The sequence below is a fragment of the Diaporthe batatas genome, assembly GCF_019321695.1.
Source record: "Diaporthe batatas strain CRI 302-4 chromosome Unknown Contig00012, whole genome shotgun sequence".
In the NCBI taxonomy this organism is placed as follows: domain Eukaryota; kingdom Fungi; phylum Ascomycota; class Sordariomycetes; order Diaporthales; family Diaporthaceae; genus Diaporthe; species Diaporthe batatas.
This window is the reverse complement of record NW_025408559.1, coordinates 587,094-606,608: the sequence shown is the minus strand read 5'-3', so window position 1 is coordinate 606,608 and position 19,515 is coordinate 587,094. Positions and strand designations below refer to the sequence as shown.

The following is a 19,515-nucleotide window of genomic DNA, read 5'->3' as shown; positions in this document are numbered from 1 at the left end:
TGGGATAAATGTAATGGCGAAGACAGGTTTCAATTTCAGCCTAACATTATGTACAGTTTAGCATAAACTAGATCGCTATTTAGTGGTGCTGGCGGAAGTGGCAGAACGGCGGGATGCTTTTTTTTGGTATCTCAAGGGTATGGTATGATGGGAATGACCAGACAGTCCAAATAAGAACTCAAGACGAAATTTCTTGCTCGCTCGCCTCAATGCAATTCCTTGGGTATCTTGTCCATCCCCCAGTGCTATCTTTGTTTAAACCCCCATAAGAAAATTTGCAGAAAGAAGACGACCCCGGCTAGACTCCGAAACCCAATGAATAAACCCAAAGGGAAGATGTATAATGCTCGCTTTGCCAAGAACAATCCTCGTGATGATCGTGAATCCCTTTCCTTTTTTGGTAACTCCCGACAAGGACCAGGCCACCATGTAGAAAATCGAAGATGATGCAAAGAATTATCCCGAGGGACCTGCCTGACCTTGAAAGAAAAGGAAAAAAAAAGAAAAACTTGGCGGGAAAACGGTCGCCCAATAATCTTACAGCTTCCTCGCGAACATGAAGCTCCCGTACATGCCGCCGACCTCGGCCCTGGCCACGGGGATCTTGCGCATACCCCAGTTCTCGGCGCCCATCTTCCAGCCCCTGCTGCCGTTATCGTGTGGCTGTGCCTGGTCCTGGGCCCGGACGACCCACGTGCGGCTGCCGAGCTCGCTGACGCGCCAGCCCAGGCGGGTCAGCGGGGCGTGACCCTTGGCCAGCCGGCGGGCGACGTCCTCGGGAACCTCGATGACCTCGAGCGGGCCCGTCTGGCCCGTCAGCAGCGCGCAGCCGGAGGTGTTGTAGAGCGTCTGCAGGTCAAAGTCGCCGCTCCACATGTCGGACAGGTCGAGGTAGCGCAGCGTGTGGGGCTCCCAATCGTCGATGGTCGCCATCAGACGGTCGCCGTCGGCGTCGGTATCCTCTCCCGCCTGCTCGTCAAGGTCCGGAACAAAGAGGCCGTTGGTGTCGCTCACGCCCAGGCCTCGGCCCAGGGCCAGCTCCTCCAGGTGCTTGGTCAGCGGTCGCAGTAGCGCAATGTGGGACTGGTTCATGCTGCTGCCCTTGAGCGAGAGCGACCTGAGGGTCGCGGGCAGGACAGGCAAGAGCCTCGTGACGGCGTCAGCGTCAAATGTCTCGTGGACCCTCGCGTCCGTCGCCAGTGACAGCCAGACGAGCGACTGGGTAACAGCGGGGTGTGTGGAGATGAAGTTGATGATGGCATCGGCCGAAAGCTTGTTACACTTGGCCAGATTGAGGTGAGTGATGTGCGCAGAGCTGGGGAGGGACGCCAGGGCCGCATCTGTGACCTGGGTGCCCGCGATGTCGAGGTGGGTGAGCAGGGGGAGGTTTGGCAGCAGTTTCTCAAAGACTGCCACCGGAAGCGTCGTACACTTGTGCAGGGACAGCCTCTTGAGCCCGACCGGTTCCTTCCACTCGGCCGAGCAGATGGTGGCGGTGAAGGCGTCACGGAAGGACGGGCAGGAGCAACCACAGAAGTCGAGGGCCTGAATTCTTTCCAGCCCGAAGAACAGCTTCTGCAGGACCCTCGCATCCAGCTCGTCGTCGATGTGCTCCTGGGCCAGGAACTCGTGCAGGTGGGGCGTGAGCTCCAGCGCCTGGGAAAGGGTGTCAGAGGTCAGGTTACGGGCCTGGGACCGCTCGCTGGCCGTCATGAACAGGGTGGTGGGGTTAAAGTGGCAGAAATCAAACCGCCGCACCAGAGTGCCGAGCGATGGATGCTGGGTGACATGGGCGAGGAATTTCGAGAAGATCCTCGAGTGCGGTATGGTGATCTGGCGGTAGAGGGTGAGCAGGGTGGCACCGTGGAGCTTCTTAGAGGTGAGCAGGAGGGACATGAGGTCCATGTTCCGCTTTGTGATGCCGTTGGGCGGGACGTCCAGGAGCAGCAGGTTGATGATGGAGCTGAGGAGCTCCAGAGGAAGACTCTCGAGGACAGACTCGCCCGAGACCTTGGACGGCCTCCGCTTGACAGGAGCGGGCCTAGGCTCCCAGGCGAGGGTCAGCGATGTGAGGTCGCCAAAGCTCCGGCTGGCCAGCCTCCCCCGAACGTTGATCTGCTTCCATCCCTTGAAATCGTCGGCAGGGACCCAATTGCCGTGCAGGCGACTGCCAGGCTGAGTGAGGGGTGCGAAGAACTGAGCCTGGGAAACCATAGTACCGGGGGAATCGTCGTCGCTGACTGCTTGCTCCTGCTGCAGGGTGTAGCAAGATACCTTGGAGGAGGTGAAGGTCTGGGCCAGGTCGGTGTCGTCCTCCCTTATGGACGAGAAAGAGGTGCGAGAGTTTGCAAGGTTGGGCGAGGAGGGCTTGGGGCTGCCAGGAGGAGGAGAGATTTTGTACGAGGTGGATCGGTCATTGACCTTGGCTGGTGCCGCGGTCGCAGCTGTTGGCACGGCCATGGTGGAACTCTCGGGACAAAAAAGTCCTTGGGTCTGGAATGTGGTACGGAGCAAGTAGGATAAGTACGGAGTAGGAGCCACCCTCTGGGCCTCTGGGGGGCTCCGGGGCAGTACCGCAGTAATAGGGAGAGGAAGTCGGTGGGTGGTTTCACGTGAGTGTTGATGACCAGGTGAATATTTCCATTAGTCAAAGGGAGGAGGATCTTAGGTAAAAGCAATCAGGAGCGTTGCGGGGAAAGAAAGAAAAAGAAGGGTGGTGTTATGTGCGGTATGGGCGTTGCCTGCGATGGGCTCGTAATATGGCGTTTGAAGGGGTGAGGTGAGGTGTGGTGCAGGCCGGACGGCGATGCAGTCTAATAGGGCAAAGGGGGTTCTGGTTCCAGTCAGGACAGGGCGAGGCACGGCAAGGCAGGGCGAGGCGGGTGTAAGGCGCGACAAGGCCAGGGGAAATGGCGACCGGTGTGTGGGCAAGAGGTTGCAACCGGCTAGTCTAGCACGAATTATGACTGGACGGCTGGACCAGGAGAGGCAGGAGACGGCGCCTGCTACTTGTACGGACGGAGTGCACTAGGAGTGTTGTAGGAGTATTGTACGAGCAGTCAGGTGTTGGTACCACGAGGTACAAAGTGCTGGAAATACGAATAGCGTGACAGAAGGCCGGAAAGAAGACAGGCTGGGGGGCGGGCGGGTGAAGAATAAAAAAAACACGACCCCAGAAAAGGATTTGATCTTTTTTTTTCTGACTGCCGTATTATAATTAGGACGGCTAGCGGATGGGATGGATGGGATGGGCAGGGAGACAGGCAGAACAGGGAGACAGACACCCAAGAGCAGGCGGTGCCATGTCATGGCATGCCATGGCGCGTTACCTGTGGATTGGGTAATGGAAACAGATGCGGATCCAAGCAATGAGTATTTCTTTGTCACCTGAACGCCCGAGTCGAGCCTAGCTGTTGCAGGGTCGTCCAAAAGGGCCCCCTGTCTGCCTGTCTCGCATCCTCGACCTGCCCGTGGCTGCCCGTGTGACCAGACGCGACCCGGGCATTTGAATTCTGTCAGGTAATGGAAAACGAGAGCTCCCTGCGAGCTTGTTGTCGCATGAGGTGTGCGGAGTGCACGGTGTTTTGGAGAATGCCTTCTGCCAGGCCGACGGCAGGAATTTTCTTTACCGTTGCTGGGCCTTTTTTTTTTCGCCCCCGTCGGTTTTAGCGCCAAAAGTGTAGTGTACGTACGTACAAGTACATGACGCTACCTGGCATGGGTACAGTACATCTGTACAGCGTGCTGGTAGGAGAAAGGCTGACAGGGCCACATGCGGGGTGTTCGGCAGCAACTGTGAATGGCCATGGCGGCTGCTGGCAACAAAAGCTTCCAACCAGGCGGGACTTCTGTCTGTCTGTCTCTGTCTGTCTCCAGCATAACCAAGATGCCACAATAATGACGAGCAATGAGGCCAACCCCCTCCGTCCTGCCGTTGCGTTGCTCTCTCTCCCCTCTGCTTCATTCAACCTCACACGCCATTACGTCTTTGCAATGCAGCTTGGTGTTTCCATGACAAAGCGCAACCTCCAACTGGTTTCACAGGTTGCAGCATCTCCGGCCACCTCAGTAGTGCAGAGTGTGTGCTGCACATGGGTCGCCGACCGCAGGCTAGTGGCTCGTCCTGCCACAGCAGCCTCGTGGCTAATACAGTCAACGAGTCAACGGAGCTGACGGGAGACTGCACAGACACATCAGGCCCCGGCTTGCTGCGACATCGCATCCTCCGCCAACGTCACCACCGCTGGCTGACATGACAATCGCCACAGCCTCGCGTGGCCGCGCCATTGCACGGACATTGGCGTGGCTGGCGGCCCCGTCAGGCCCGTCAGGCCCATCAGGCCCATCGCGTCCTGCGCCAGTTCGCCGCCAGTTGGCCTGACACCCGCGTCTTCCCGAGCCAGTCTCAGTCCACCGTCACCACTCTCCGATATTAGGAGACCCGCTGCGAGCCACATTCCAGCGATGTCGCACATTGGCATCAAGACGACTGGGCGAGAGGGCAATCAAACTCCTTCACTCCCATTGCCCGGGGAGAGCCGCAGCCAGCCGCCCCGCCTGGCCTGCTCGTCTGCCATTAGGTAACGCTTTGTCGACAAAACCGCCCACAGCGTCCACGTGCCTTGCTCGAGCCGCATCAGCAACTCCGTTGCCCGTCAGGGGAGGCCTGCCTTCGGTCCCACTGCTCCCCATCCCGGTCCCATCTCGCCTGCATTCCGTTCCTGGGGTACCGTTCTAGCGCTGAGACACCCTGGTCCCCCGCATTCCACCTGTCCACTCGACCCAAGCCTTCTCCCTCCCTTGTAAGTTGTCTCCCTGTCACGCCTGTCCCTCTGCCTCCCTGTCGAGGCAAACGGGAGACGCCCTTCTTCTTCGTCTCGTGGCTTCCGGGCTCCCATCGCCCCGTCATAACCCTGTCCCTTATTATTGCGGGCACGGGACCTCCGTATCGGCCGAGTCGGATACGCTCGTGACACCAGCTCCCCGGACGACAGGCGCCCGGCCCAGAGAGCCCGGTCCGACTGCCCGGCCCGTCCGGCTTACATCATATAAGAACCGCAGTCAATATCTATATCATATCCACCACCTATTGATGCCGAAACTAGCATGCTTGTTTCTTGGCTTCCTCCGTATACATCCATAAGATCCACTCAAGTGTCCACTACGCCGCCACAACATCTACGGAGTGAACCACTGGGGCAATGCTGACTGTCCTACCTACCATGACCTGACCTCACCTCCTATCGAATAAAAACTACGAGCTCTGGCCTGCAAACCTTGAACACCTCTCTGCTGATTATACCCTCTACCCTGCTTCTTGCACGGCCAAGTCTTATCAGACTGGTTCCCGTAGAAAACACTCGGTACACGGGATGATTGTGTCTCCAGGATGACTTGGTAGACATTAATTGGGCTCTACTGGCTTCTGACCACATTTTGTGCATTTCTTGAAGCTCTGACATTTGAGTATAGGTTTGTACATGGAGTATGTGATCCTGCCGTCTGGCTACCACTACGCAAGCAACTAGGCGCGGGGGGTGTTCCCTTACACTTGGGCACGTTTCATATCCCCCGGCTCTCGGATTCAGAGCTGGATTCAACACGACAAGGCTGAGATGTTTCCATTTTCATAAATACTGTTTTGCCTATCTAATATTGCGGCATCTCTCTCCTTTTCCTCGTCTGGCTTTGGCGAAATTGGATTGCCAAGACCCGTTCTTCGACCTCTCGGGCAATCCGAGAAATCAACAATATCCATTCAGTCTCCCCTTCCATTGAATCCCCACCACTGCCAATCCTGGACAGAACAATGCTTGGACTTCTAATCAAAGGGGTCCATTGCGTCTTCGGCGGCATTCGCCGGAGGAATGTGATGGACACACTGATAAGGCCCCCTCCATCTGGGACCAGAACAAGGAAAGCCGTTCCAGTATCAGTCTGACAGCCAGCCTTATGGTGGCAACTGCATCCTACGTGCCTCAATGAAGGCTGCCAACATGCTTGCAGTCCCTGGTTCACAATGACTAGCGTCGTGATGAGACTATCTATTGGTTCATCGCGGCTTGTGGTCTCTCAACCCTCGCTTGCTTCATCTGTGCTGGGCCATCACTTGGGATACGCGCGCTGACATTGGTCACAGAGCAAGCATTGGCTGCTATCTTCATCCTTCCTGAGAGGGATTGTGCTTGGGGGTCTTTCAAGTGAGCGCCGATAGCCAGAGAACCTCATGGTGATGTCCGACGACACACCAACAGGTCTGTCTGCTTACTGTGCGCCCTCTATCATGACCGATTAAGGCACGCTTGGGCAGTGTTGGAAGGCTTAGGCTGCTGCTGCCTGTTGTGATGGATTGTGATCGAATCCTGCGCGGCGTCGAATTGAAAGATCCTGGGAGATAGCGGCAGCGGCGTGCGGTGTCCGCGGCACACAGCTTTCACGTCGACAATACGGTTGCACATGGCGAGTATATAAGAAGAAGATGGGCATGAGACAAAAGGTTGAGCTTTGGGGACAGGTTGTTCTCTCACCCTTCGCTCTTTTTCTTTCAGCTCAACGCCGAAAACCGAACCCACACAGCCTTTATAAAAACAGATTTCTACGTCACCTTCAGAATCTTCCTCTCAAGACCAAGATGAAGGTCAGTCCGGTTTCTTGAGCAACTCAGATGTCCTATACTCGCTAACAAATGAATCAGTTCACCATGCTAGCCGCCTTTGTGGCCACCTTTCTCCCTCGCGCGGTCTATACTGCTCCCATCGCCGCCCCCATGGCGGACCCGGGACTGGCCATACCTGTCCACGACAGCTACGCCGGCGCCGCAGCCCGGGATGAAGTCTCCACTGCTGGCCGCTCTGGGTACAACTCTGTCGACATTGTCACCCGGAATGACCCTAGCGGTTTTTCGACGGACGGGCGGTCTGGCTACAACTCTGTGGAGATAGTGGGGCGCAACAGTGCCACCAACGCCGACACGGCCGGCCGGAGTGGTTACAACTCTGTAGGGTTCGTTGAAAGGAAAGTCACTACCAACGCGGAGACAAATGGCCGGTCAGGCTACAACTAGAGCCACGACCAGCACTACTGTCCATCTGGTGGCTGGATGTGAGTCGTCGCAGATACGAGGTGATAACGAGATATACGTAGGATTCATCCTTTTTTGCTGTTGGTTGTGGTGAGGTGGATTAATACATGCCATTGGCTCGCAGGATCCTTGCTGGCTGCCGGCCAGGGGCCTACAAAGCTGTGGCGCTTCTATCAAGCGCCATGACAAGGCACACACACTCATTACCAGTCGGGATTTGTTTTCACGGTGACTGCTGGGATGGAGAGCAGAATTTAGAAGTACTAGATATGGTCAGCAGCAATGCACAAACTATTTCCTATCACGATTAAGTGATAAGGCTGAGTTTATTCAGCTGCAATGGTGACGATAATATGTGGATGCAAGTCGATCATAGTAATGCGCGTGAATTCATTATAATTTGACGGAGACAGGCCTAAATCTTTAGACGATGGACAGGCTGTCAACGCGACGAACAAAGCCCATTTCTGTCGCCCTACAGAGGTGCGTTTTGGCACCCTCTCTACTACTATCCGTCGTAGCTTCTCTGGCGCTGCCTTTGGAACCGTTTAGGCCTCTTTACGGATGTGTAACAAGATCAAGATAACAGTCGTACCGGATCCAATGACCACGTGCGCTGAAGTGGATGCATCCCAAGGTGCTGGTAGTACCAACACATGGTCCAAAGTCAGATCCTGCATGCGGTGTGATACGATTTCACCAACAGCGTCCTCAGCCCTGCTCAGCCCGCAGGATCTTGTAGCCGAGGTGCAGAATCGCGGTCATCTCCGCGTTGCTGCCTGCTCGTATCGAAATACCAAGAACTCTTGTATGCCGACTCTTCGGTACCGTTAAGCATATGAGTAGCTGTGCCACTGCTGTGAAATGACGTTGTGAGGCTGTGCCAAATTCTTGCCTGGCACATTCTTGCGGGATGCAAGCGAACCGGCTACGGCCAAACATTCAGGAAGCGTCTCACAAAGCGGTTTCGGGGCTTTCTATTTCAATTTGAAGGAAATGTTGTAATAGCAAAAGGCTTCCCAAATATTCATTGTCATGTAGTCTAAATGAATGGTCTCGTTCTTATTTCAATATACATCCGAAGTCCTGTGTGAGCAACGCTCAAAGACCCAGCATTCAAACAGACACACAATGTCAATACCAGTAAGGTAGAATGGAGTGGGGACGTGGTCTTAGCCTCATGACACAAATGAGCTTCATATATCAATGCGAGATTCCAAGGAATTCTTCAAAGGTGTAATCTATAAATTATGGCAGATATTGTTTCACTTGAATGTACTATCGTTCACAGGTCATCTGTATGTGAGGACCGTGGAACCTGGCTATGACTGACTATATTCGCTTTTTACATATCAGCTTGAGAAGAACCAAAATACTAGATTGAAGCTCATGTTTGACAGAGAAATTTGACGCTTACGCCGACCACGACGCTTCACGTTGCTTGGCCCAGCTTAAGCGGGAAGGTGGCGCACTGCAGTATGTTGAAGCCTAACTCTACGACGAACTGGTATTGAATTCCGCATTATTCGCTCCGCTTGTTAAATTTTTGAACAGTTTAAAGCTTCATGCGTGTTTTCGCTTCTATTCCGTATATGTCCGAGGGCATACATGGCGCCTTCATACGGTGACATTATCCATAACCAGGACGGAATCCTCCACTCTCTCAAAACCTCTATGTCCACTAAGCATGAAGAGATTATTTATATCCAGATTTTAGGATTTATGGATATTATCATATTGAGTCTTTGTGTTAAGTTGTACAGAAATGAAGTCTACACATCGATAATGACACCAACCAGGCTCTTGTAATCTTTGATAAGCAGGATGAGGGCTTCAATCCTAGTGAGACTGGCCTCAAGGTCTTGTTTGAGGTTTGTGATCCTCTAGATGAAATACTCGTAAGATGAATTGGACTTGGAAACATTGAAAGGCTTTGATTGCATGAGGGAACTAAGCCAGCGTCCACCTACCCAGCTTTAACATCCACCTACCCAGCTTTAACATCCACCTACCCAGTGATTTCGGTGGACCTACCCAGTATCAACTTTTTACATATAGAGCCCATATAAAACTATATACCTAACCAGGATTCTCTAAATTTTCAATACTTTAAATATAAGCCCCTTTTAAACCCCTTCTAGCACCCTGTGGCAGGCACGAAGGGGTGCAAGCAAGCCAACTGGATTTCTAGCTTAGTCATCAGATTAGTCAGCAGGTTTTCTAGACCAAGGCTGGGGCCTTCGGCCTAGCCACCTGCAACCTAACTAGACAACAACCTAACTACACCTTAATTTTGACTCTACCCCTACTTCTCTGCCACACACCCCTTCTAACACCCCTTCTAGGCCTTTTAGACTATATATATTTAAGTACTAACTAAGTATTTAAATACTAATTAAATGTTAAAAGGTTAAAAGTTTAAAGTATTAAAAGATTAAAAAAAGTATTAAAAAATTAGAAAGAATATAATTTTTACTTTTACTTTTTTAACTTTTAACCTTTTAATATTTAATTAGTATTTAAATACTTAATTAATATTTAAATATATATAACTTAAAAAGTATATTAAAAAATATATTAAAAGGTATATTAAAAAGAGCTTATATTTAAAATATTAAAAATTAAAGAAGAAAATTATCTTATAGAGTCTCTTTATACTAAAATTAAAAAGTACTTGTAAATATAAAGGAGTTACTAAGAAAAATAGGTATTAGGTAGGTCTATGGAAATCACTGGGTAGGTGGACGTCAAAGCTGGGTAGGTGGACGCTGGCTCGAGGGAACTGAGCAGATTGATATCTCTGTCGGGAATATTCTCGATTGCTTATCAACCCACCCATGTTAAGGAATATGGCTGACCTCGCTTCTTGAAATTTCGCGGAAAAGTGAGCCAATTTCTGGAATTCGGCCAATGAAATTCGTTGAGATTTTCTAGATGATTCGACACCCGTTGGCTGGGCGGCCTGGGTATGATGAGATCAGTCTGCCCCCCGACTCTTCTTGGCGTAGTCCAATTTCGCACCGGTGGAAGTCGAGTCTTGTAGTCTATGAAGCTTGTAGCAATGTCTCAGCTTCCAACCTGATCTACCGAGTTCCGAGACCCCAGTGAAGGCCGACTGACTTGGCGGAATGAGGCGGAGTGGAAATCGTGAGGTGCTTTCTGCTTCCCGAAGGAGGTCAAAACGTCAACGAGCATTGGCGAAATCTGCTCGTAACTACAGAGGTAAGGAAGCACTTGCGCCGTGCATCTTAAATGTGCCTAAAATTAGGAGCATATATGAATCTGGGCTGTTTGTGAGTTACCATTTGCTTGAGGTACCTTTATGGTCCTTATTTTACACGTGACCACTCTGTGGGTCCTCTTACACGGTGGTAGATATTCTCACGGAGTACATGGGACGCATTTCAGCTGCTGCTTGCGTATGAGGTTCAAGGGCCATGTCTCGGCATCACGACGGGCTTGGATGAGCTGATTGTATGCATTGAGGGTTATCTCTGGTTGCGCTGAAAATTGGTCACCCGGAAGGGTGTTTTTCTGGTTTGAATTAAGATTTATATGACTGTCACTTACTTCTATCCTATCTATTGTAGCTTGAGGCTTATTTGGACCCGCGCACAAAATTTAGGAGGCCGAGTCTACGGCTTCCTGTGACAGACGTTTCGAAAGCTTCACCGCGTATGTGGCGTTATCTTCTTTCTTTGGTTGGGTTTCTGTCTGCACTGCTGGGTGCAAGGCATACTGGGGGCTCAGCTCGACCTACCTGAACGTCGATGGCTATATTGGGGCTCTGACTCAGTATACATGCCCGTATATTTATCCTTAGTGGCTATAATGTGTTCTCTAACACGGAACTGCTCCTCGTGTAGAGAAAGGAGGCGCTTGAGGCTCAAGCCTAGTCACTCCTACCGTCCTGATTCAAGAAGGGGGCCGTTGACAGAGGGCAGCAGCAAACTCGTCTGGTTCTCTCCCTCACGTTGAAGCGGGTGAGCCAAGGCGATCCCCAAGGTAGCGGAGGGTGTCTGGAGTCAGTTTTCCATTGCGCCAGCATGTGAAATTGGCTCACTTCTTGTGTCACCTCTACCCCCTTAAGACTGATACGGCATTTTGAGTAAAGGAAGAAGGGGCGGCCAGGGAACACGGCAGGCCTTCGACGAGCGAAGTAGTCTGTCTGGCCTGCATGTGGCAGTTCAGACCAAGCGGCATGGCAGCATGGCAGCTCATGCTGGGTTGTACAAACAGTTTCCTTGGATCCGCATGACTGTGAAACTGGGGGTGTTCTGGATGCTGTGAAGTCGGAGAACAATCCCCAACTGTGATGCTGGCGTGGGGGTCCCCCAATGCCCCCAGGAGGGTACTGCGGGGTTAGGACTTGGGGTAGGGGTCCAGCTACGACGGGGCCTGTATCGATACCTCACGAGCACGGTGATGACCTCAAGTTGGTCGACTTCTGAATTCGGCCCTTGTTTTCAATATTCAAGAGCCGGCTCTTTATTGATACAAGCCGCGGCATCATATTATCGTTGAGAACCCTCATTGATATGACCAAGCAAGCATGAGCCACCAACGATACGCTTCTCACGATCCGGTCAAGGAACCTCACTCCATCTCCTTGAAGGTCCTCAGGTAGGCAGTCCTTCCGAGCTCGTGTTTCCAAACAAACCCAGAACTGACACGTCACAGACTCTCCCGCCCATCTCTAGTCGCCCAGCACCCCATAAGCCCGAACGCAGCGTCGTCAGCAACACCTCGCCAACCACCAGTCCCAGCCTCCCTAGCCTACAGCACAACACACGACACCAACCCCTCGCCCTTCCTCCTCAGCCCCATCCTCAACCTCCCACCAAGCTTCGGCTCCGCATACGTCGGCGAGACATTCAGCTGTACGCTATGCGCCAACCACGAGGCACCGCCCGTGGCCGAGCCCGCGCCTGCACAGCCCAGCGGTGATGCGCCCGCCGCGGCGCCGCGGCCGTCCAGGAAGTACATCCGCGACGTGCGCATAGAGGCGGAGATGAAGACCCCGAACTCGACAGCCGTGACCAAGCTCGACCTCTCCCCCAGCACCCCGGACGCCGCCCCCGCCCCCGCCGCCGCCGACGAGCACGCCAAGGTCGGGGCCGGAGGCGTGGACCTGGAGCCCGGCAGGACGCTGCAGAGGATCGTCAACTTCGACCTCAAGGAGGAAGGGAACCACGTCCTCGGCGTGACGGTGTCGTACTACGAGGCGACCGAGACGTCCGGGCGGACGCGCACGTTCCGCAAGCTCTACCAGTTCATCTGCAAGCCCAGCCTGATCGTGCGGACCAAGGCGTCGCCGCTCGCGCCCGCGATGCCCAAGGCCTCATCTCCGGCCACGGGAGGCTCCCCTCCGACGCCGCCGCCCGAGGGGGCCGATGAGGAACCAGCTGGTCCCACGGCCGGCGAGGGCGACGGCGACGGCGGGGCAAAGGTCGAGGGGGAAGGGGTCAAGGCGGCCGGGCCGAGGAAGCGCAGGCGGTGGGTCCTCGAGGCGCAGCTGGAGAACTGCTCCGAGGACACGACCGAGCTGGAGCGCGTGGTCCTTCAGCTCGAGCCCGGGCTGTCATACCGCGATTGCAACTGGGAGGCGGGCGGGTCCCCCCGGCCGGTGCTACACCCGGGCGAGGTGGAGCAGGTGTGCTTCGTGATCGAGGAGGTGGACCCCCAGGACGGTGTCGAAGAGCAGGACGGCAAGATTCTGTTTGGCATCCTTGGCATCGGCTGGAGGACCGAAATGGGCCAAAGGGGTTACCTTGCTACGAACAAGCTTGGGACCAGGCACATCACATGACAATGAATCAACACGCTTCTTCCAAGGCACGCTCGAAGCTCATTGTGACAAAGTAACCGAGTTGTCTCAGCTCTGATCATTGCCATACTACCATGATCCGCCCTGCCTGAATGCATTTTATTCAACAGATGGCGCTTTCCCTTGCCAGCCTTTCAAAGGCCGCCTCCTTCTTTTAAAATATCCACCTACTTGTACATGGGCACTTCGTAAATGACAATGCCATTCTCTCGGCCTGGCTCGGATCCAATTAACCTTTCCACACAAAGCAACTCGACGAGCTTGACTCTCCCAAGGCCGTCCCTCATTTGGGCGGCAATCCAGTCATCTCCCACAGCACCATTGGTTGGAGCTACCTCTCTGGGGGCGGGCTGTGCCCCTAAGCAGGAGCAGCCCAATTCATAACAACAGCAAAACGACTGCCATCGGCTTTCGATACTGTACAGATATTGCGAGTCGGCGCCGCGATTAATCAGCCTTTGTTGCTGCTACCAATCGCTTTCCTCAAGAACCCCTTGCCCCGCGGCTCAGGCTTCGGTGCCCCGGCGATAGACCGCGGCTCCTTGATGAGAGACGGGTCAAGCTTATCGGGGATCCTGGTGATGATCGAACGGTAGTCGCCCTGGAATTTCGAGCTGGGAACAGGGACGGCTGCAGTCCTCCATATGTGGTCAGACGTGTCGGCCATGAACCCTGTGAGCTTGGGTTGACGCGGGGGTGGTATTCCACCAGAACCACTATGGCTTGCTCTAAGAGTAGAGAGTCGTGAGATGCCAGTCGACAGCATCGGCCGCCCACGAGCCTTTTTGGCAACCAAGATCTCATCGAAGAGTCGGTTGTCTGGGTGGCTCGCGGGTTGCCGCTCTCGTTCATGGATGAACTCGTTGAAAGCTTTGTCCTGTTAGCAGAGTCCGCCGCGGTGATGTGTTTGATCTCCTAGGCGTGCTTACCTTGCGTATCTTTCATCATCGTCGCGTACTCCTGTTGATCATACGGCAAGCTCCTAATAAAGCCACTCATGTCAAAGGCGTAAAGCTGGCCATTTTCCTTCTGCTGTTTGTTTGGCCGACCCATATACTTCCTGTAGGTATAAAGCAGGCTGGCCAGGCAGCGGACAAAGGCGGCGCGAACCCGGTCTGCGTGAAAAGCAACGGGGCAGACGAGGCAGACGAAGCCCAGGCAGCGATTGTGTGCCAGACAGCCACAGCCCTTGCACTTGAATAGTCCATCGCCCTCGGACCGCTCGTCGCATATGTCGCAAACTGAATCGCGCTCTGTGACGTTCCATTCCATACAGTGCCCTTCGACCCATACTGTTGTATCCGTGTTCTCGACGGGTTGCACGAGCATGTTGGGCATCACAGTGGAGGCCGCGATTGTCGACTGAGCATACGAGGACGGTGCATAACCAGTGTGGTACGAAGACTGGGAGTCTCCAGAAGTGGATGACACGGACAGGTTTTGTGAGTGGCCGTTGAGAGCCGGGATGCTAGGCCTGTGAGCCGGAGGGTGCTGTTCCACACCAAAGGACGAACTACGTCTCGATTTGGTATCAAAATGACCAGAACGCTTCTCCTTCAAAGTGCCCGAGGCCGCGAATCCCGAGTCAGTCCGTGATACTGGTGTGGTCGGCATCGGCGGGAACGTCATGGAGACTGGCGACACGGAGGAGTTTGGGCTCGTCTTGCCGGACCGTGCTGTCATCGGCCTGTCAGACCTCGAGTTGTCAGGTTTGGCGTGGCAAAAGGCGTTGAAAATTGGTTTTCGGATGCTGTTGGGCGGGACTGGTTCGCCGAATGTAGATGAGTTCTGAGACACCCATTTGCCCAATGTGGCAGGTGCCGGGCTGGCGTTGAAGATGCCGTCATTCTCTGCCGAAAAAGCATCGTAGGGGAAAGCTTCGATGGCGTACGGGGGAGCACCAGTGGTGACTCCGTAGCGCAACTTGTGTGGCGCCGCGATCTGCAACAGGGAGAAGAGCTTTCTGCGGTGCTGCCGGGGTAGGCGATGGGGCTGCGACGTGGCGTCGATGGTGTCTCTGTCGAGGTCCACAAGCACGTAGTCGTCGTCGGGGAGTTCGATGTTATCGTACCGTCTCTCGATACCGACGATATACGGACATGGCGCATCGAGCGCAGAGAGTAGCCTTGCTGGTAGCACCGGAATGAAAACGCTAGCCCATTTCAGGGGGTACAGCAAGTTGACAAGGGCATGGCATGCGAGGTGGAGCATGGCCGTGTAAGATGAGATAAAGATGATGCGCGATTCGGACATGGCATACTCGAACAAAGCCACGATGTTCTCGAGAGACAGGCATCTGAAAAGCGCGTAGAGGTCGATGTTGCGCGAGCCGGGTAGCTCGTTGACCGCCTCCTTACGGCAGTAGAGGCGGAGCTCTCTGACACCAAGCTCTACCTGGGTCTTTGAGCTGATGGGGCTGACGGCCTCGATGCAGAGGTTGACGACGTAATGCTCAAGCGGCTGCCACCGTCCGACCTTGGGCGAGCTCGGCGGCACCCTCAACACTGCACCGTCCGTCATGGGCACGATAATAGACCGGAGCCAATCTTTCCAAAATGTTATCTTGGTCACATCTCGGCCCAAGATGCCATAGGCCCGTGGTGTCCATAATCCGGTGTCGCCTGCTGTGAGACCATCAATCTTCGACGCGGCGCCATGCCTGAGCGGCCGCAGCATCTCGGTCATGAGGCTGATCTTCTCCTCCACAGTGCTGATCTGATCGTCGAGAAGGTCCCTAGCGGAAGAGCCAGACGGGATGGTGGGAAGCTTTGCGAGGAGTTGTGAGAGGTGTGCGCGCTCGGCCGCCAGGCGGGCTCCCAAGCTTGCTGCCAGCTCTCTCTCCTCGTCTGACATGTGCTTCTGCCTCCACGATTCGCACTTCTTCTCGACTTGCTCAGCGACGTCGGCGGTCAATGCAGTCCACACTATCACGGTGATCCCATAGAGCTTGGAGTTGTCGTCAGAGGTCATGGTAAAACCATGCCATGTGGCTCGAGGGCGCTCGTCGGACGAGACGACTTGGATGTCGTTGGGAAAGGCGAACATGGGTACATAGTCCGGGAATTTGCCCCTCCGAGTCTTCTCGTCTGCTGAGTCCTTGGGATATCTGTCCAATAGTTTGGGCTCGAAACGCCTCTTGAGAGGATGCATGTCCGGGTCCATATTTAGGGGTTCTGGAGGTGGAATGACCGAATTGTAATTGCTCAGCCGCTTCGTGGTCCGGACAGAGGCTGGCACGTTGTTAGAACACGGCTGCGCACCACCGAACCGGTGCTGGGCGACCTGGGGGTGAGGGCTCTTACCTGGCCGCACCCGAGGGGCAGCAGTCTGCCTCTTGACGCTGTTCATGTCCCTAAAACTAATCTTGCGTCGGATACTCCCCTTGATGCTCTTCAAGGGGCTCATCCTCCCGCTCAGCTCGCCCTCCTCGGCCTTGATCCTCTCCGCGCGTAGGTTGTTCACCATTGGGGGCCGCGCCTGCAGCTTGGCCCCAGCGGTGAAACTCAGGTCGTCCAGGAAGATCTCTCGCTCCGCGGCAAACTTCATAAGAGCCTTGTCGAAATCGAAATCTGGCAGACCCGTGAAACCCACGCCTTGCCCACCGCCATTGGTCGCGGACGAGCCCTCGGCAGGGGCGGGCTCCCCGGGGCTGAAGGGGCTGTCGTCGGGGCCACCACCGCCATTGACAGGGGGCACTGCGCGTATGGTGGCGCTACTCCGATTACTCCTGGTGTTGCCCTCGTTTTCCTCGCCCAGCGTCTGTATGGAGAAGCGGTTGTTCTCGTTTGAAGGGATCCTGGAAATCCGGTTCACCGAGCTCCGCCGAGAGTGGCGGGCGGTGTCCTTTGTGGGTGTCTGGGTGAGCGTGTCGGGAGCCTCGTTCTCGGCGTCCTCCCTGATCGTGTCGTTGAGCTGGAGGGAGCTCAGAGGCCGCGGGTCAAGGTCATTGTCATGGTAGGATATGTCTTCTATGCCGGCAATCCAGAAGTAGTCGGCGAGGGGAGCTGAGGAGGCGTCCATGGCCGCGGGTGTGCTACTAGCTGGCTTGCACTTGACTAAACCACTGCGCTCGCTCCTTCATGGGGTCATTGGTCGGCCAGGAAAGGTGTTTCTGGTCAGGCCCCAGGACTGGGGCGAGACTTGTACGGCGGTTCCAAGTGCTGGACGGGCGACTGGAGCTACCAGGAGCGGTTGCGACACGCAGGTGGTGGTGGTGGTGGTGGTGGTGTTGGCGGGTGGGTTGGGCCTCGTGCCCGTGCCGCTACGAGGAGGGGGGTAAGGATCTCTTTAGCAGGTGTTGCGTGGCGGAAGGCGACCGAGCCTTAGGGGCCGGGGAGAGGGTCGTCGCAGGAGTTGTCTCAAGAGCGGGAGCCGTGAGAAGCAGCCCGGCAGGGCGTGGCAGGGCGTGGCTGGATCGGAGGGCGAGGTGAAGGGATGTAAGGTGGGGGTGGTGTGAGGTTGAGTGCGGGCGGGGAGGCCAGGGACGAGGGTTGGGTTGAGGCTTCTCGCAAGGTGCGCAGGAAGAGTCCAAAGTAAGGGGTGCTCCGGCAAGCTAGGCGATACTGGGCGATGCTGGGCGCAAGGTCGAGAGTGAGGTCTGAAGTTGAAGGGTAACGGTCGGGGGCAGGATGAGAGACAGACAGGGCTTGGGCTGGCACAGGCACGCCGTTCAGGAACAAACAACTGCTGTCAAATGAAGCGTGGAGAGGAAAAAGCAAAAGCAGCGCGCCCCTCTGTCGCCGGGGATGATGGAGCAAGGACGAGCAAGGAAAAGCCACGGCACGTTGTCCCGTCCGTATTCAGGTCTGTCTACCTAAGGTCCTTGCCAGGAGCAACAAGCAGCAAGCAGCTTGCTCACGTTGGTAGAGCTAGCCAAATAATAAACCGAACGGCGCGCACCTTTTTCTCTGGCCAGACAGACCCTGTCCCTCACGGTCTCCAGTCTCCAGAGATGCACGCAAACCGAGGCCTGCAGCCATTGGTGGCCCCAGGAGGAGGAGACAGGCCTGACAGGCCAGCCCCCGGTCCTGGGCCCAGCCCAGGGTTCAATCAAATCCCTGTGGGCCGCTTCTCTGGGCTTCGGTCCCTTGAACGGTCCCTGAGGGGCGGTGGGCAAATCGGAGAAGCAACGGTGGGGGTCGGGGGGAGGGTGGTCGGGGGGGTCTGATGAATGGCTCCACTCGACGCCTGTCGTCCGTGTCTGCTTTTCTGCGCCTGCCTCTTGTCTGTGTGCGCGGGTGCATATCTTTGTCTGGTCTGCGAGTCCAGTACCTGCACTAATCAGAGTTGCAGCGTGTAATAATGCGGCGCGGTTCAGTTGTACAAGGGCGCTGGGTGTTTGGTTCGTACCGGCAACTTCCTGCCCCACCAAAGACCACAAGCCCCCCCCCCCGCCGTTCCTCAGACTGCAGGTTTATTCATTCGATCAAGGACAGGCAAGGAGAGGAAGGTCATCCTGCTTGCTTTGTTGAGGGTCTGTCCGGCGCAGCAGCATCCAGGCCCAATTCGTTTCTTCTCCAAGCAGGCGCACGCCGCCGTAGATAACAAGTACCGTGTACCTTGACAGGTCGGATCCCCCACGTACTTGCACTGTACCCAGGTACCCAAGTACAGCACAGCACAGCCAGTATATGGGGGATGTGGTCCCCCAGGTGGACACTGATGGTCTGCACATCACCAGCCTAATTACGCAGGTACCTGGGCCAGTTAATTAGGTATATGGCAAGCTCAATCCAGAATTCAGGGGCAGCAGCGCACACAGTCAATGCATCAGAGACGTATACTGCCGCCTGCGTACTCCGTAGTCGATTCTGGCCAGGTACGGTTAAAATACATGCGCCTGTACCGCACGCGCCCCCGTAGGGCAACAAAGGAGGGCAGGGGCTAGCTGCCTAGCTCGGTAGGTACTAGGTAGCCAGGTAGCTAGCGACTGCCCGCCGACGATCTTGCCATCTGAGCCTCTCTGCCTCTCAGGCCCAACGAGACAACGAGATTGGTGTGTTGGTCCCGTTGCCTCTATTGCTTCCTTTTTGATGATGTGCATCTTGTTCTCATTTCGATCTCTCTCTTGTCATTTGCATCCTGGCCGTTCCCATATTGCGAAGAAGCAAGTACCCTGTCGTGACCTGGCGCTGGCACGAACCTACAGTACCCAATACTGAGTACTGAATACCCGGTCAGTGCCCAATTTTCCTGCCCAAGCGGCCAGGTCAAGCTTGCTCCAACCTCGAGGTCTGCAGGTCGGCAGGTCGGCAGGTCGGCAGGTCTGCAGACGGTTCTTCTCCCACCCCCAACTGCCCCATACCATTGACAGGGCATATCCTTTTTGCCGATGACTCGAAGACACGAGGCGCCCAGTCCACCGTGTCCCTGCTGGCCGGGCGACATTCTTCCTCTGCATGTTTTGGTGCTGGGCCGTGTTTCGGGTGCCCACAAATCTGGCCGACCAGCCCGACCTGCCAACTTGGACCACATGTACGGAGTAGACCACGGAGTAGACCACGGAGTACTGTGTACTGCCCCAATTAGCATGCACGCCCTGGATCGTCGATCCATCCCAGCACCTGCTCCTGCAGGGCTCCAGGAATGGCAAGTGAGAGAATGTGAT

The 19,515-nt window shown here is 55.2% G+C and overlaps 4 protein-coding genes across 4 annotated transcripts; 2 read left to right on the top strand and 2 right to left on the bottom strand.

Moving 5' to 3' along the window:
* Positions 1-11: 11 nt before the first annotated feature.
* Positions 12-3,140, bottom strand: KVR01_009707 (uncharacterized protein). Its single transcript, XM_044781828.1, has one exon. It carries the CDS (start codon positions 2,458-2,460, stop codon positions 538-540), a length of 1,923 nt encoding a protein of 640 aa, XP_044640955.1. The 5' UTR covers positions 2,461-3,140; the 3' UTR covers positions 12-537.
* A 745-nt stretch (positions 3,141-3,885) lies between these two features.
* On the top strand, positions 3,886-7,330 carry KVR01_009978 (uncharacterized protein). Its single transcript, XM_044783649.1, has 3 exons — positions 3,886-4,109; positions 4,189-6,637; positions 6,695-7,330. The coding sequence occupies exons 2-3, from the start codon at positions 6,479-6,481 to the stop codon at positions 7,061-7,063; spliced, it is 528 nt and encodes a 175-aa protein (XP_044641226.1). The 5' UTR covers positions 3,886-4,109; positions 4,189-6,478; the 3' UTR covers positions 7,064-7,330.
* A 4,198-nt stretch (positions 7,331-11,528) lies between these two features.
* Positions 11,529-12,952, top strand: KVR01_009879 (uncharacterized protein). Its single transcript, XM_044787284.1, has 2 exons — positions 11,529-11,704; positions 11,762-12,952. The coding sequence occupies exons 1-2, from the start codon at positions 11,634-11,636 to the stop codon at positions 12,888-12,890; spliced, it is 1,200 nt and encodes a 399-aa protein (XP_044641127.1). The 5' UTR covers positions 11,529-11,633; the 3' UTR covers positions 12,891-12,952.
* On the bottom strand, positions 12,929-18,026 carry KVR01_010031 (uncharacterized protein). The gene is made up of 3 exons (XM_044783179.1): positions 16,211-18,026; positions 13,838-16,138; positions 12,929-13,778 (listed from the first exon to the last, which is right to left on the bottom strand). Exons 1-3 carry the CDS (start codon positions 16,926-16,928, stop codon positions 13,360-13,362), a joined length of 3,438 nt encoding a protein of 1,145 aa, XP_044641279.1. The 5' UTR covers positions 16,929-18,026; the 3' UTR covers positions 12,929-13,359.
* Positions 18,027-19,515: the final 1,489 nt, after the last annotated feature.

What these genes read in the sequence shown, in the direction of transcription:
- KVR01_010031 (XM_044783179.1), bottom strand. Translation starts at nt 16,928, where the DNA reads ATGGACGCCTCCTCAGCTCCCCTCGCCGACTACTTCTGGATTGCCGGC. An exon ending in TGCCCCTCGGGTGCGGCCAG is followed by an intron (nt 16,139 to 16,210) that starts GTAAGAGCCCTC and finishes ACAACGTGCCAG; the next exon opens with CCTCTGTCCGGACCACGAAG. An exon ending in GATGATGAAAGATACGCAAG is followed by an intron (nt 13,779 to 13,837) that starts GTAAGCACGCCT and finishes AACAGGACAAAG; the next exon opens with CTTTCAACGAGTTCATCCAT.
- KVR01_009978 (XM_044783649.1), top strand. Translation starts at nt 6,479, where the DNA reads ATGGGCATGAGACAAAAGGTTGAGCTTTGGGGACAGGTTGTTCTCTCA. An exon ending in CTCTCAAGACCAAGATGAAG is followed by an intron (nt 6,638 to 6,694) that starts GTCAGTCCGGTT and finishes CAAATGAATCAG; the next exon opens with TTCACCATGCTAGCCGCCTT.
- KVR01_009707 (XM_044781828.1), bottom strand. Translation starts at nt 2,460, where the DNA reads ATGGCCGTGCCAACAGCTGCGACCGCGGCACCAGCCAAGGTCAATGAC.
- KVR01_009879 (XM_044787284.1), top strand. Translation starts at nt 11,634, where the DNA reads ATGAGCCACCAACGATACGCTTCTCACGATCCGGTCAAGGAACCTCAC. An exon ending in ATCTCCTTGAAGGTCCTCAG is followed by an intron (nt 11,705 to 11,761) that starts GTAGGCAGTCCT and finishes GACACGTCACAG; the next exon opens with ACTCTCCCGCCCATCTCTAG.